This window comes from Oncorhynchus mykiss, chromosome 6, assembly GCF_013265735.2.
Source record: "Oncorhynchus mykiss isolate Arlee chromosome 6, USDA_OmykA_1.1, whole genome shotgun sequence".
Lineage (NCBI taxonomy): Eukaryota > Metazoa > Chordata > Actinopteri > Salmoniformes > Salmonidae > Oncorhynchus > Oncorhynchus mykiss.
Window position 1 is genome coordinate 20,566,415 of NC_048570.1, and position 17,015 is coordinate 20,583,429.

At 41.1% G+C, this 17,015-nt stretch overlaps 1 protein-coding gene across 1 annotated transcript; it reads right to left on the reverse strand.

Moving 5' to 3' along the window:
• Positions 1 to 16,591, reverse strand: LOC110525430 (sia-alpha-2,3-Gal-beta-1,4-GlcNAc-R:alpha 2,8-sialyltransferase). The gene is made up of 4 exons (XM_021605528.2): positions 16,106 to 16,591; positions 12,515 to 12,637; positions 11,764 to 12,321; positions 1 to 3,956 (listed from the first exon to the last, which is right to left on the reverse strand). Exons 1-4 carry the CDS (start codon positions 16,267 to 16,269, stop codon positions 3,674 to 3,676), a joined length of 1,128 nt encoding a protein of 375 aa, XP_021461203.1. The 5' UTR covers positions 16,270 to 16,591; the 3' UTR covers positions 1 to 3,673.
• Positions 16,592 to 17,015: the final 424 nt, after the last annotated feature.

Below are 17,015 nucleotides of genomic sequence, written 5' to 3' on the forward strand. Positions count from 1 at the left end.
TCTTTTTAAGTGGGAGAACATGCGCAATTGGTGGCTGACTAAATACTTTTTTGCCCCACTGTAGATATAAGACAGATCAGGAAACTATTTTTATTTAACCCCTTATTTTGGCCACTAAACTATCTCCATATATACAGTTCTTCCATAAAAAAAATAACTGGTACCTGCTACTTTCAGACGAGGCTTGTAGGCAGCCTAGAGCAAACCAACATGTATGTGTTTGTGAGAGATTCACCTTTCCACAGAGGGGTCATATTAGTGTGTAGCCCAAACTGTTTGGACACTACAGACAGAAGTTGGCAGATCGGCTGTACCGATTTCAGACGAGTCCTGTGATACTTGTCGGGGTTAGAACAAAACAGAGAACACCATTGTGTTTGTGACTCATCTTTCCATAGAGGGGTCATAATAATAGCCAATCCTTTTGAAAGTTACAGAGGTTTTTCTGAGAATATCAATTATCGGGATATCTCATGGACTGACAAACACAGCTCAAACATGGCGACATCTCCGATGTGGTGGATTGAGACACAGCCCTTGCAACAACAAAAAAACACAAAAAAAACTGTAGGGTTAAACACTTGTTGGGCAATAATTGTACAAATTAAATGCCTTTTATGGTGTCAGATGGAGTTAAATCCAGCTAGTTGTATTTTATGGAAAAAATGGTACGCTAGCTGCTACTTTGGTCTATCAAAATGTATATTTCAAATGTTATTAATATTAAGACAAATAATTGTGGGAAAAAGTTGAGATTGTCCCATCTTTCAAGAATCCCTGAGCTCTAAAATAGCAACATTTTCACACAGCCTCATGGAAAAATTTGTAAAATAGCATGAAATTAGCTATAAAACTTAGACCTTGTGGGGGGACAGCAAAACTGCGCTATGCCACTGGGTTCTGTTGGTACCATTCCTTTTGAAAACAAAAGTGTTGGCACACACTAACACACACATTGGACATTTTTCTCTAAGGAAATGTGGGGAGAATAAATTCCCTTCCTTCATGTGAGCAGTACAATAGTCTTCTTTGGTGATGATCAGTACATGGAAGCAGTCAAAGGAAGACATTCATGGCGGCACAAGTAGTATAAATCACCAACAGAACCTATTAGATGAGACTGAAAAGACAAATATACCACACAACTATCCAAGTGTTTTCTATCTCAGGAAATCATTTGTCGACACATCATCAAATAAAAAACCTCCATCGAATGAAAGATATTGTTGTACATCATTGCCATACTTAAGCCAACATTTCAAATCATGTTACATTCAGATAATTTAACATGTCTAGTTTTAATGGGCATTCGTTGGTATATTTACTTATATGAAACATTCTAAGAGGGAAAGATCTAATTACATTTCAAATCTAATCTACATAATCAGGGTATGGACTAAGAGTAAAGTACTACCTAGCAAACTAATGGCATATTAGTATCATATATTTGTATTCTAATAATGATGACAGACAGTCCTATGATGGGAAAACAAATTGGTATGTTCTAAAATACTTCTGTGGGCATACACCATCCATTTAAGACTGAAGAACTTGAAAAGAACCAATGATCTGGTTCATGAGCATAGTCAATCTGAACTCATAAGCAGGGTCACCACCTTCCCAATGAGTGCATGTGCTGTGAGTCATGTGGATATCATGTTGTACCATTTGAGCAAAGTCGTTGTACTGACATCAATGGTTAAGTACTAAAAAATGTCCAATCCATACCCAATCCTCTAACATAGTGGAGCTTGACTTGATATTTTTCATATAACATTTTGCTGAGAAAAGTAAAGATAATCTAGAGATATAAAAAATAAAGTTACATTAGTTCTTTCATTGTCAGAAAGGGAAAACTAATACTTTTGGTCCCAGTGGTTTGATAGGAATTTATGCTTTAAAACAACTTTCATATAAAGTTTCTGATGATATTTCAATTAAAATATTAGCACAAATAATAACAAAAAACACCGTATCCCCTCGAAACATAATCTCCTTCAAAAATGTTGTATAAAACTAGCCTTGAACATTTGCTAGTCTCTTACATGCAATGTCATTCAATAGTGTATCATGCTCTTTGTACAAGATGCTATAATTATTAATCAAAACATTAATATCTGGTTAAAAAGTCAAAGTAATGTCTATGTGGTAGAATGCAAAACGTTTCCCTGTGTTGCTACATCATAACAATAGTGATGTGTTATTGACTAAAGATAGGAAGTAATGTTCATTTGAGGTGGTTCAATACATAAAATCTATATATATTACTGTATGCATCCCAGTGTGAAATCCCTTTAACTTTTATCACTATGATTTTCTATCGTATTTTGAAAATATAAGATTTGAAGTCATTTGAAATTTAAACAGAACACAGGCACTTTAAAAAATAAAAGCTGCAATATGTAACTTTTTGGGGACCCGACCAAATTCACATTGAAAAGCAAGTCTAAGAAGCTGTAGATCTGTTCTAGGTGCGTTATTTCTATGCTTCCCGTTCTTAAGTTTTGTTTTTGCCTCTATTACTTTCGTTTTTTACACCAGCTTCAAACAGCTAAAAATACAACATGTTTGGTTATGGAAAATATATTTCACAGAGGTTTGGATGGTACAATAATTATCTACACTATACTTGCTTGTTATCACATAAACTGAAATTAGGCAAACTATTCAAATTTTTTGAACCAGGAAATGACAGAGCCATTTCTGCATAGTGCATCTTTAATTCTTAATCTTAATGATGATGATAACAACAATATACATGTACTTTAAAGTTTACTGTAATTAAATTCAGTCTATGGCTTGGTGTTGGAATGCAGATTATTCATCCTCAAACTGAAATATTACCAGAGCTATCACCAGAATCCCAATAAAATAGTGGGACTAGGGCTATCACTGCAGTATCTTTATCTATATAGGGCAGCAATTTACATACATAAAGAGGCCTTGTAAACAAATCTGAAAACAGTGCAGTGTGCTGGCTGAGCCCATTGTCTATCTACTGGCACCTGTGGCGGTTCACTGTATGCTCAAAAGGGCTGGAAAATAGACAGTGTGTCTGTTTGCACCTCAGTGGAGGCATTTGAATCTGATTAGAAAAAAACACTGATCTCAACTCCATCCCTGAGACTAAGCAGAAGAACAATCAAATCCCTTTGAAGTAAGGCTACAGCCAAATAACAAGTACAGTATGCCGACCCCTACACTATGAAAAACACTGTTTGGAAATAGTGATTATTTTGCATTAAATGTATTCCCTTGCGTTTTCTTGTTGAAATAGGTTATGTGTGTTTTATTGATCAATTTATCCACACAATTATGGTAGCAATGCAAATAAAGTGATGTGAAATATTGTATGATGATAGTGTGACATATTCAGCATAACATACATTGTTACGTCATCATCAACCAGTAATCCACATCTGGAATATTCTGCCATGTTCCTCGCAACCCAACATGTTAGTGTGAAATACATACATTGGACAAAGCTGAGGTAAGATGCAATGGTGATATGATAGTGTGTTTCTAGAGTGAAAGCGTAATATAAAAGTATTAATTCTAAATCATGCATTGTCTGCTTTGAGTCGCAAAATATATTACGTGAGTGCAAGGTCAGCTGCTGTATTGGAGAGTCACCAAATTAATCTCTTAAGCCCGGTCACCCAGTATGGGATGTCTAAGAACAGTGTGAAAGGCTCAGCTTGGTCACACCTTCGCCATGCATCTTGTAGAGCAGCTTAAACTCACTGGGCAGCTGGTGGGTCTCCTGCCACTTGGTGGTGAACTTGGTTCCTTTCTTGTCGTAGTAGTGGTAGGGCAGCTCCTTGCCTGTGTTGGGATCCCAGCCGAAGGGCCAGAAGCCATACAGATGGATCTCCTCACACATGGCCGAGGCCAGAGTGTACATGAGGATACCAGTGCTCAGTCGCTTGAGAGACAGGTTCTTGGTCTTCCAATATCTGTGGGAAAAAAGTAAACACAATAAAAACAATTATGTGTAAGCTATGGAAAATGAATTGTTCGACAGAACATCTACACTCTAAAAGATGCGGGGTTAAAAACAACCCAATTTGGGGTTTTTTGTAACCCAGTGCTGGGTAAATAATGGACAGAACACACTCTGGGTTATTTTGATCCAGACAGTTGGGTTGCATGTCTTCCTGGCGGGCTGTATCACCGCCTGGTACGGCAACTGCTCCGCCCTCAACCGTAAGGCTCTCCAGAGGGTAGTGAGGTCTGCACAACGCATCACCGGGGGCAAACTACCTGCCCTCCAGGACACCTACACCACCCGATGGAACAGTAGTGGAGAGGGTAGCAAGTTTTAAGTTCCTCGGCATACACATCACAGACAAACTGAATTGGTCCACTCACACAGACAGCATTGTGAAGAAGGCGCAGCAGCGCCTCTTCAACCTCAGGAGGCTGAAGAAATTTGGCTTGTCACCAAAAGCACTCACAAACTTCTACAGATGCACAATCGAGAGCCTCCTGGCGGGCTGTATCACCGCCTGGTATGGCAACTGCTCCGCCCTCAACCGTAAGGCTCTCCAGAGGGTAGTGAGGTCTGCACAACGCATCACCGGGGGAAAACTACCTGCCCTCCAGGACACCTACACCACCCGATGTCACAGGAAGGCCATAAAGATCATCAAGGACATCAACCACCCGAGCCACTGCCTGTTCACCCCGCTATCATCCAGAAGGCGAGGTCAGTACAGGTGCATCAAAGCTGGGACCGAGAGACTGAAAAACAGCTTTTATCTCAAGGCCATCAGACTGTTAAATAGCCACCACTAACATTGAGTGGCTGCTGCCAACACACTGACACTGACTCAACTCCAGCCACTTTAATAATGGGAAATGATGTAAATATATCACTAGCCACTTTAAACAATGCTACCTTATATAATGTTACTTACCCTACATTATTCATCTCATATGCATACGTATATACTGTACTCTATATCATCGACTGTATCCTTATGTAATACATGTATCACTAGCCACTTTAACTATGCCACTTTGTTTACATACTCATCTCATATGTATATACTGTACTCGATATCATCTACTGTATCTTGCCTATGCTGCTCTGTACCATCACTCATTCATATATCCTTATGTACATATTCTTTATCCCCTCACACTGTGTACAAGACAGTAGTTTTGGAATTGTTAGTTAGATTACTTGTTGGTTATTACTGCATTGTCGGAACTAGAAGCACAAGCATTTCGCTACACTCGCATTAACATCTGCTAACCATGTGTATGTGACAAATAAAATTTGATTTGATTTGATGTTGGGATTAACTAAAACATGAGTTAATGTAACCATCAGTTGGGTTTTATTCACTTTCATGCTGGGTTGATCCAGGTTATTTTCAGGAGGTGTGGCTGTTACAGGCTTTAGTTTTCCCATTAATATTTTGTTAGTATAGTATGCATTACACCTGTGCTGGTTTGTCATCTTGTTAGTGAGAAGGTGATTCACCTGTGCTGGTCCAGGTGATATTTTAGAGTGGCTGGCCCAGTGCTCCAGTTGTCTTGAGAGATGTGGAGGATTAACACTTTTTGTTGGCTCTCCCTGTTTTCCTCTTGGTCCACTTCCTACCTTTAAGTTTGGTGTGGGTTTAATTTGGTTCACCTGTTCTTAATCAAATTTAGTGGACGCTCATGGTGGGTGTCTTTTAGGTCCCAGTTGTTGTTGCTAGTCAACTTTCAGTGGACACCCCCATGAGGGTCTTTCAGAACCACTCCTAAAACCCCATCTGTTTCGTTGTGGTCAGTGACTATTTGATAGTTCCCCCTTCTGTTTGGGTGACATTATTTGGTTTTCTTGCTGGGGAACATAACAAAATGGGGGCTTGTCCAGGATCTTCTTTCCCTTGAGTATTGTAGGCCCTTTCAACCAGAGTGCATAAAAGGATTGGGAAAGAAGTTAATATTCAGACCAGAGAGGCGTGTAGCTGCAGCTCACATTCAAAGTGGTTCAAACTCTGAATATCAGCACAAAGTAGAGGGGAGAAGCTCACCTCCCGGACAATCACTGGTACAGCTGATTTGCTGTCCTAAGTAAAGTATCTAGAAAAGCGAATTTAAGTGGGACCATTCCACTACTCTTCTCAAATCACTGTAGTACGCTACTCTGATCCCCCAATGAGAACCATCTACACGGCTGGCTAGCCTATCTTCCAGAGCAAGTGGAAGCAGAGTGAGCTCTGTCGCTCTGTTCAGGACTACCCGACGCGTCGCCGGCAGAGGAGAGCAACAGTAGAAGATGAGTGAACGACATCTTTTGGACAATCAGAGCCTTACAAGCGTGCCGCAGCAAGCCTAACACCCTTCATAAGAAGGCCTGGTTCTGAAATGGCAAACGAAGGCATTCACACGTAAATACATTCATGATTTCTTTCTCCAAATGGGCGGCGGTTCATGTGCAAAGTATATGATTACTGTGAGAGAAGTGACTCTCTCTCTCCCTTCCTCTCCATCTCCTTTGTAACAAGCCACCATATGTTGTGTCAGTACGCTCGGGACCTGTTTGTAATGTGTTTAAGTGTGCATGTTTATCCTGTGTTATCATTTAGTTAGCTAGTAAATAAATAATTAAACCACTTTGTGTAGTAATGAATCATCAGTAAGGCTGGGGTTTTTGCAGATGCAGGAGGTTATGACTGTTCAGAATGACGATATGATATGAGGTTATGATTAATAGGTTGACTGTTTTATGGATGTGATCGGTAAAGACCTTTTAGAGTTTAATTCTGGAGATGGTAACTCTTTAAACAACTGCTCTCGTGGTGCCCCAAATTCCTAATTAGTTTATTGTTACATGATAACAATTAAACATAGTTAGTTGATTAGATAAATAAGTAATCAGATTAATGAAAGTAAAGTCACGACACCAGACTAGAACAAGAATGCCATTCAATTAAGTGATTAAGAGAGATGGATCTGGAAGTGCTCCGAATCCAATCAGGCTATCCTGCACACTCAACAGAGTTTGATCTTTGTCGGAACAGCCGACTTGTATCGCCTTTCAATGAAAAGGAGGTGGATATATATTTTACTCTGTTTGAGCGGATTGCAACATCCCTAAAATTGTCGCGAGACATTTAGTCACTGCTCCTCCAAAGTGTTCTTGTGGGTAAAGTCAGAAAGTGTATTCCGCTTTATCTCTTGGGCAGAGTTCAGATTATGAAACGTTTAAAGCTGCTATCCTTCAGGCTTACGAGTTGGTCCCAGAGGCATACAGACAACAGTTCCGTAAATTACGAAAGACAGAATCACAAAGCCATGTTGAGTTAGCAAGGGAACAAGCATGTCTTTTTGATCAGTGTTGTGGTTCTCAAGATGTCAGGGACCTTGAGGATTTAAAGAAACTCATACTTCTCGAGCAATTCAAGAATTGGCTTCACGAAAGGGTTGCTACCTACAATACATTTATGAGCACAAGAATCTCACTCTTAAGAAAGCTGCAGTTCTGGCAGATGAGTTTGTGTTGACACATAAAACTACTTTCACAAATAAAACACCCAATTGTTATCCCTACGCAAAAAGCAATCCAGAGAAGTCACCTCCTACCGCAAGGTTTCAGTCCTTTTCTACAGTGCCCAAAGATAAATTCAGCAGAAAACTGTTTTTTTTGTATCCGACAGTTTGTAATTACTCCTGTGAGAATGAGAAAGAGAGAAAAATCTGTTTCTTGTTGTGTGAGCACTCCAGCCCATTAACTTTTTAAGGCTATGGGGCAGTATCCTGAATTCCGGATGACTGACGTGCCCAAAGTAAACTGCCTGTTACTCAGGCCCAGAAGCTAGGATGTGCATATAATTGATAGGATTGGATAGAAAATGCTCTGTCTAAAACTGTTAAAATAATGTCTGTGAGTATTGCAGGCGAAACCCAGAGGAGAATCCATCCCAAATTATTTTTGAGGTCACAGGCCATTTCAATGCAAGCCTATGGGATATTCAAAATAATTCCTCTCAGATTGCAGTTCCTATGGCTTCCACTAGATATCAACAGTCTTTAGAAAGGGTTTCAGGCTTGTTTTTTGAAAAACGAACGAGTAGTTGTAGTTTTTCCCTATTGGATATACTATTATTCGTCTTAAATGTTATAGTTTATTTAGATATTAGAGTACCTGAGGATTAATTAGAAACATCGTTTGACTTGTTTGGACGAACTTTACTGGTAACTTTTTGGATTAGTTTGTATGCAAGTTGAATGAGTGGATTACTGAATCAAGCGCGCCAACTAAACTGACATTTTTGGGATATAAAGAAGGACTTTATCAAACAAATCAACCATTTGTTGTGTAGCTGGGACCCTTGGGATTGCAAACAGAGGAAGATCTTCAAAGGTAAGTGATTTATTCTATTGATGTTTGTGATTTTGTGACGCCTGTGACGGTTTGGAAAATTATTTTGGTGTGGGGCGCTGTCCTCAGATAATCGCATGGTATGCTTTCGCCATAAAGCCTTTTTGAAATCTGACAACGCGGTTGGATTAACAAGAAGTGAAGCTTTTAAACGATGTAAGACACTTGTATTTGCATGAATGTTTAATATTACGATTTTTGTATTTTGAATTTCGCACTCTGCAATTTCACTGGATGTTGTCGTGGTGGAACGCTAGCGGCACACCTAGCCCAAAAAGGTCCCATTAAGTCTCTGGTTGGAACTGGTGTATCTCCTAAACAAGATTTTGTATCAGATGTGTATGAGCCCTTTGTTTCAGACGGGTTTGTGTCTTTGCAGATGCTGTTAAGCAGCCAGTGAAGATACTGCGAGATACTGGGGCAGCCCAGTTCTTCATTTTGGAGGGTGTTATGCCTTTGTCTGACATGTCAGCAACTGTTACATTACCAGTCAAAGGTTTGGACACATCTACTCATTCAAAGTTTTTTCTTTATTTTTCCTATTTTCTACATTGTAGAAAAATAGTGACAACATCAGAACTGTGTTAACACACATGGAATCATGTAGTAACCAAAATAAGTGTTAAACAAATCAAAATAGATTCTGTGACACTGTATGTGATTTATTTCGAATTCAAGGCACACTTAACCAGCATGGCTACAGTACCACAGCATTTTGCAGTGATACGCCATCCCATCTGGTTTGCGCTTAGTGGAACTATCATTTGTTTTTCAATAGGACCATGATCCCAACACATCTCCAGGCTGTGTAAGGGCTATTTGACCAAGAAGGAGAGTGATGGAGTACTGCATCAGATAATCTGGCCTCCACAATCACCCGACATCAAACCAATTGAGATAGTTTGGGATGAGTTGGACCGCAGAGTGAAGGAAAAGCAGCCAGCATGTGCTCAGCATATGAGGGAACTCCTTCAAGACTGTTGGAAAAGCATTCCAGGTAAAGCTGGTTGCGAGAATGCCAAGAGTGTGAAAAAATGTCATCAAGGTAAAGGGTGTCTACTTTTTGAAGAATCTAAAATCTAAAATATTTTGATTTGTTTAACTCTTTTTAGGTTATTACATGATTCCTTATGTGTTATTTCATAGTTTTGATGTCTTCACTATTTTTCTATAAGGTCCCAATGTTGACAGTGCATGGCAGAGTAAATACCAACCCATGAGGTTGAAGGAATTGTCAGTAGAACTCTGAGACAGGATTGTGTCGATACACAGATCTGGGGAAGGGTACCAAGAACACAGTGGCCTCCATCATTCTAAAATGGAAGAAGTTTGGAACCACCAAGACTCTTCCTAGAGCTGGCTGCCTGGGCAAACTGAGCTATCGGAGAGAAGGGCCTTGGTCGGGAGGTGACCAAGAACCCAAGGTCACTCTGATAGAGATCCAGAGTTCCTCTGTGGAGATGGGAGAACCTTCCAGAAGGACAACCATCTCTGCAGCACTCCACCGATCAGGCCTTTATGGTAGAGTGGCAGTTGGAAGCCACTCCTCAGTAAGGCACATGACAGCTCGCTTGGAGTTTGTCAAAAGGCACCTAAAGGACTCTCCGACCATGAAAAAAAATTATGAAACCAAGATTGAACTCTTTGGCCTGAATGCCAAGCATCACATCTGGAAGAAACCTGACACCATCCCTACGGTGAAGCATGGTGGTGGCAGCATCATAGTGTGGGGATTTTATTCAGAGGCAGGGACTGGGAGACTAGTCAGGATTGAGGCCAATAGTGAACAGAGCAAAGTACAGAGAGATCCTTGATGAAAACCTGCTCCTGAGCGCTCAGGACCTCAGACTGGGGCAACGGTTCACCTTCCAACAGGACAACGATCCTAACCCACACAGCCAAGACAATGCAGGAGTGGCTTCAGGACAAGTCTCTGACTGTTAAAGGTGCTTCAACAAAGTACTGAGTAAAGGGTCTGAATACTTATATAAATGTGATATTTTCGTTTTTTTTTCTTCTAAAAACCTGTTTTTGCTTTATCATTTTGGGGTATTGTGTGTAGGTAGATTGATGGGGGAAAAAATCTACTTAATACATTTTACAATAAGGCAGTAACTTAACAAAATGTGGAAAAAGTGAAGGGGTCTGAATACTTTCTGTTTCACTGTATATTTACCCCAAAAAAGTGGCTGTTCTGTCTGGCATTGAATTATTGTCAGCCAGTAGACACAATGTTTATATTGGAGAAGGTGACGCATTTAAGTTGATCATGTTGTGAGATGGTAGTTATTTTCTGTTGGTTGAGAGCAAACTTGTCCAACAAACATATACAGTAGGATATATTTGTTATCTTAAGGGGGAAGGTGTTACAGGCTTTGGTTTTTCCATTTATATTTTGAGGATGCATGCTAGCACATGGGGTGCACCAATTGGTGCCACCTTATTGTCATCTCGTTAGTGGGAGGTGTTTCACCTGTGCTGACCCAGGTGATATTTACGAGTGGCTGGCCCAGTGCTCCAGTTGTCTTGAGAGATGTAGAGAGTTAAAACAATCCTTAATCTGATCTTCCTAGTTTTCGTTTTGCTCCCATTTTTGTTTTGCTTACTGTCGTACTGTTTGGTGTGTTTTTTTTTGTTTGCCTCTTCTTGGGCAAATTTAGTGGGCGGTCATGGTGGGTGTCTTTTAGGTCCCAGTTGTTGTTGCTAGTCAACTTTCAGTGGACACCCCCATGAGTGTCTTTCGGAACCCCTCCTAAAACCCCACCTGTTTCATTTTGGTTGTGGTCAGTGACTCTTTGTTAGTACTCCTTCTCGTTGAGTGACATTATTTGGTTTTCTTGCTGGAGAACATAAAAGTGGCTTATTAGAGGCGTAGCAACATATGATGCAAAATGCATCATACCGGCTGTATTTTTTTATTTTGAAAGTTATATATCTTAACTTGATTGCTGACATACAACACATTTTGGGACTATATCAACAATGGACTAATGAAACAAATACCAAAATATGTTTTTGGGGTGGAGTTTTCCTGTAAGCCTCATAAAAGCTTGAAAAGTGTTTAACCGTAACATCCGGTATAGAACAAATGAACAGGAATGACATTTACTATCACCGGTGGCCAAAAAACCCTACCTAAAAGCCACGCCCCTATTAATCCATACCTCTGTTGGGTTATATCTCAATAACCCAGTATCAACACCCAACCTTGCTCTTTTTAAAGAACACAACTAAGTGACCCAATGCCTGCAATCCAGCATTTAATTTTTTTTTTTACAGATTGTAGTAACAATAGTGTCTGAAAGTGAGAACAAAACCACCCATGACTGCTCTGATGCCCAGAACTCTGGCACAAAACTCAGTTCCTTCCTTCTCCATACCTGTTGACATCCTGCATGATGTTTCCTGGCCAGGCCAGCTTGATCTTCAGCTGCCCCTTGTGCTCAACAAAGAAGTCCACCAGGGTCCGTGTGACGGTGGCCGAGGTGTGGAGGAAAAATGCAGGGATCCACAAAATGGCCCCCTCCAGCTTCTTCAGGTTGAGAAAGAAGTTGTTGCGGTCCTGGATGGTCAGCAGATTGTTGTAGTATCTCTCCAGGATGCTGGGGTTAAAAGTGGTGAGGTTGGTCTTCCGGCCCACATCCTTGTAGTAGGAGTCGGTAGGGGCGAAGTTGCAGCGGAAGATAAAGTCGGCGCTGTCGATCTCTGGCCCACAGTGACTGCCTGTCAGGATCCCACTGTTACCCACCACGGCACACACGTTGTAGTGTTTGTTCTGGATTGGCGAAGCATCAGGAAGCAGTGACTTCAGGTTGTTGTTTATGGAGAAGACATACTTGTGACTGGAGTGATCGAAGTGCATCAGCTGGCCGACGCGTACACCGTTCTTGGTGAGGGAGAAGTTGTTGGCCACATCAATGTAATGGAAGATCTCTTTCCTGAAAGGTAGTTATCAGATAAAAATATCAGCTCATAGCTGCTGTTTCTACCAAATGTAGTTATGTAGCCAACTGCAAATGGCAAATAAACTGTAATGTTTTACTAAACACAAACAGTATTCTGTTAAACTGCTTTACAAACAATATAAAGGTTTCTACAGATTATTACAGAAATCCCACATAATCATAATACCTTTGCTGATAAAAGGCGGTCCTATTAAATTTCCATTTGGATGGTTTCCCTTGCAGCTCCTCATTCAGAGCATGGGTTAATGGGATGAAGGATGGGTCCAGGAAATTCAGGGCAAACTGGGACCTGAGAGGAAGAGAGTTTCCCTTAGTAAAGACACTGTTGATACTGTCAGCATGTCCTGTAAGCATTACATTGAGTATCATAAGTATTCACCCCCTTGGATTTATTCACATTTTATTGTGTTACAAAGTGGGATTCAAATCAAATCAAATCAAATGTATTTATATAGCCCTTCGTACATCAGCTGATATCTCAAAGTGCTGTACAGAAACCCAGCCTAAAACCCCAAACAGCAAGCAATGCAGGTGTAGAAGCACGGTGTCTAGGAAAAACTCCCTAGAAAGGCCAAAACCTAGGAAGAAACCTAGAGAGGAACCAGGCTATGTGGGGTGGCCAGTCCTCTTCTGGCTGTGCCGGGTGGAGATTATAACAGAACATGGCCAAGATGTTCAAATGTTCATAAATGACCAGCATGGTCGAATAATAATAAGGCAGAACAGTTGAAACTGGAGCAGCAGCACGGTCAGGTGGACTGGGGACAGCAAGGAGTCATCATGTCAGGTAGTCCTGAGGCATGGTCCTAGGGCTCAGGTCAGTTGAAACTGGAGCAGCAGCACGGCCAGGTGGACTGGGGACAGCAAGGAGTCATCATGTCAGGTAGTCCTGGGGCATGGTCCTAGGGCTCAGGTCCTCCGAGAGAGAGAAAGAAAGAGAGAAGGAGAGAATTAGAGAATGCACACTTAGATTCACACAGGACACCGAATAGGACAGGAGAAGTACTCCAGATATAACCTACTGACCCTAGCCCGCCGACACATAAACTACTGCAGCATAAATACTGGAGGCTGAGACAGGAGGGGTAAGGAGACACTGTGGCCCCATCCGAGGACACCCCCGGACAGGGCCAAACAGGAAGGATATAACCCCACCCACTTTGCCAAAGCACAGCCCCCACACCACTAGAGGGATATCTTCAACCACCAACTTACAATCCTGAGACAAGGCTATCCTGAGACATAGCCCACAAAGACCTCCGCCACGGCACAACCCAAGGGGGGGGGGGGGGGGGGCGCCAACCCAGAGAGGATGACCACATCAGTGAATCAACCCACTCAGGTGACGCACCCCCTCCAGGGACGGCATGAGAGAGCCCCAGTAAGCCAGTGACTCAGCCCCTGTAATAGGGTTAGAGGCAGAGAATCCCAGTGGAAAGAGGGGAACCGGCCAGGCAGAGACAGCAAGGGCTGTTTCGTTGCTCCAGAGCCTTTCCGTTCACCTTCCCACTCCTGGGCCAGACTACACTCAATCATATGACCCACTGAAGAGATGAGTCTTCAGTAAAGACTTAAAGGTTGAGACCGAGTTTGCGTCTCTGACATGGGTAGGCAGACCGTTCCATAAAAATGGAGCTCTAAAGGAGAAAGCCCTGCCTCCAGCTGTTTTAGGGAATTTCTAATGGATTTAATTAGATTTTTTTGTGAACGATCTACACAAAATACACTGTAATATCAAAATGACAAAAAAATAAAAATGTCTTCAATTTGAAAATGTTATGAAAAATGAAACCTTGATTAGAAAAGTATTCACCCCCCACCGAACCAATATATGTTAGAAACACCTTTGGCAGTGATTACAGCTGTGAGGCTTCTTGGGTAGGTCTCTAAGAGCTTTGCACACCTGGATTGTGCAATATTTGCCCCTTATTCTTTTTACATTCTTCAAGCTCTTTCAAGGTGTTGGGGGTCATGACTAGACAGCAATTTTCAAGTCTTGCCATAGATTTTCAAGCAGATTACAGTCTAAACTGTAACTTGGCCACTCAGGAACAGTCACTGTCTTCTTAGTAAGCAACTCCAGTGTAGATTTGGCCTGGTCAATGTCCTGCTGAAAGGTTAATTCCTCTCCTAGTGTCTGGTGTAAAGCAGACTGAAGCAGGTTTTGCAGTAGGATTTTGCATGTGCTTTGCCCAATCCCGTTTATTTTTATGAAGGTAAGGAGGTAGATTTGCCCCAAACATAACCATTTGCATTTAGGCCAAAAATGTTATTCCTTTGCTGTGTTTTCTTGCAGTATAACTTTAGTGCTTTGTTGCATACATGCATGCATGTTTTTTTTATATTTGTATTAGTCATATTTACTGTATATTGTTATTTTCAATCATTCATACATTTAGGTCATTATTTTGGAGTTGCTACAATGTTGTTGATCCATCCTCAGTTTTCTCCCATCAGTCTGTAGCTCTGTAGCTGTTTTTCATGGTGACATCCCAGAGCAGTTTCCTTCCTGTCCTGCAGCTCAGTTCAGAATGATGACGTATGTTTGTTGTATCTGAGTGGTTTAAAACACAGCTTAATTATTAACTTGACCATGCTCCTTGACCATGCTCCCTGGTCTTTGTAGTTGAATCTGTGCTCGAAATGCAATACTGAGGGACCTTAGAGAGGTTGCATGTATGGGGGACAGAGTAGTCATTCAAACATCATGTCAATGCCTGTTATTTCACACAGAGTGAGTCCATGTAATTTATTTGTTAAGCCACGTTTTACTCCTGAACTCATTTAGGCATACCTAAAAAAGGGGGTGAATACTTAAGCAATGACTAACATTAGCCTATATTAGTTAATGATTTTGTATTAATTTGGAAACGTTTGTATAATTTTATTTTCACTTGGACAATATGGAGTCTTTTGTGTAGATCAATTACAAACCATTAAAATATTATCCATTTCAATCCCACTTCGTAAGGCAGCGAAATATGAAGTAAAAAAATCTAAGGCGGGTGAATACTTATGGACATTCAATGATTCCACCGTTGAATTTTCATAAAAAAAAAAATGTAATTGATGCTGGATTTGCATTAGATTAGGCAACAGCCGCGTGCAGAGGAATATTATTTATTTCGATTATTTGTCCAAGCCCATTCAGTCCGTGCTATCCGGGATCAGTGGGACGTCCCTACCCCATTGAAGTTGACTTTAAACTGGTTAAGTTAAGGGTTAAGGTTAGGGTAGGGGTTAAGTGTTTAAGGTATGGACGTCCCAAGGATTCCAGATAGCACTGACCAAAGCCCATTTACGGCATGCATTCAGGCGTGGGGTTGTCACAATAGGCAAGATTCGTTCCCTCAGCACCTTGGACAGTTCTCTTGTTTGAAATCCGGCTCCTTGTCGAGCAACGATTTGTTGTCACATATGGCATTTTTTAACATTCAATGATTCTACAGTCGAATTTTCATTTTAAAAATGAAATGTAATTGATGCAGGGATTTGCATTAGATTAGGCTACTGTAGCGTGCAGCAGAATATTATTTATTTGTATTATTTATTAAGGCCCTGATGCAGTTAGCCATATTATGCCATAGCCTACAGAACAATGTGGACATAAACAATCATAAAGATTGTTAGGAACAAAATTGTCACGCATGCGCCTTGTCGGTGACATAAATCACATCTTATTTGACAATTTCAGGTGGTTTGAGTCATGTCAAAATAAAAAATTATGAGTTTCAAGGTCTTGATTTAGCCTACTCACCGAAATCCTGCGTGGAACATTATCCGTGGTGGTCCTCCCATGTTGTCATATTTTGTGGAAGATAAGATGCTGTCCTTTCTAATGGACACATAACTTATTAAGGATAAAATGAGAAGAGCGACCATCAATATGACCAAACCCAGGGCGTTTGAGATGCGGACCATCTTGGAGCGTTTTCAGTCTTTGAAGAAAAGCGATTAAAATGTGTGAGCCTTCATCACCTCGATTCGAGATGCTGATTTTGGCTATACGTATTGGTATTATGATAAAAAATAAACATGTTTTCTCATGTAAAACGGACGGCAAATGTGCACTGCGGTTGAGAGGGCAGGATAGTCATTGAATGGCAGTCGGCTGCCTTGGCGATCCGTCTTCGTGCATTCTCATCATCCCTGCCTTGGTTTAGCGCTGAAATGCAATTTCTCTCCAGACAGATTAATTCCATTAGGGCGATGCATCTGAAATTCACGTCAACGCATCAAACCAGCAAACATCTCACTGCTCTGTTACGCACCCTTTCCTCAGGAAATAATTTCACATATTTCGATGTGTTTGTTGAGCCCAGATGAAAAGAAGACCCTAAAAGTGTCATGGCTGTATTATAACTCTCTGGGGTTTACAGATGGGAGCAATTAACTTAGTGGTATGCATACCATCCAAGATTACTTGCTGACTGTATAAAATACTGCAGCACAAAATATTAAGCAAATGTGGAAGCCTGATCAGCATCGCAAGTAGTCCTGGCTTGCAGTCAGAGTTCCAATTCATCCCAAAGGTGTTCGATGAGGTTGAGGTCAGGGCTCTGTGCAGGCCAGTAAAGTTCTTCCACGCCGATCTCGACAAAACATTTCTGTATTGACCAAGCTTTGTGTACGGGGGCATTGTCATGCTGAAAGAGGAAAGGGCCTTC

What these genes read in the sequence shown, in the direction of transcription:
- LOC110525430 (XM_021605528.2), bottom strand. Translation starts at nt 16,269, where the DNA reads ATGGTCCGCATCTCAAACGCCCTGGGTTTGGTCATATTGATGGTCGCT. An exon ending in ACCGCCTTTTATCAGCAAAG is followed by an intron (nt 12,322 to 12,514) that starts GTATTATGATTA and finishes ACTACCTTTCAG; the next exon opens with GAAAGAGATCTTCCATTACA. An exon ending in ATCATGCAGGATGTCAACAG is followed by an intron (nt 3,957 to 11,763) that starts GTATGGAGAAGG and finishes TTTTTCCCACAG; the next exon opens with ATATTGGAAGACCAAGAACC.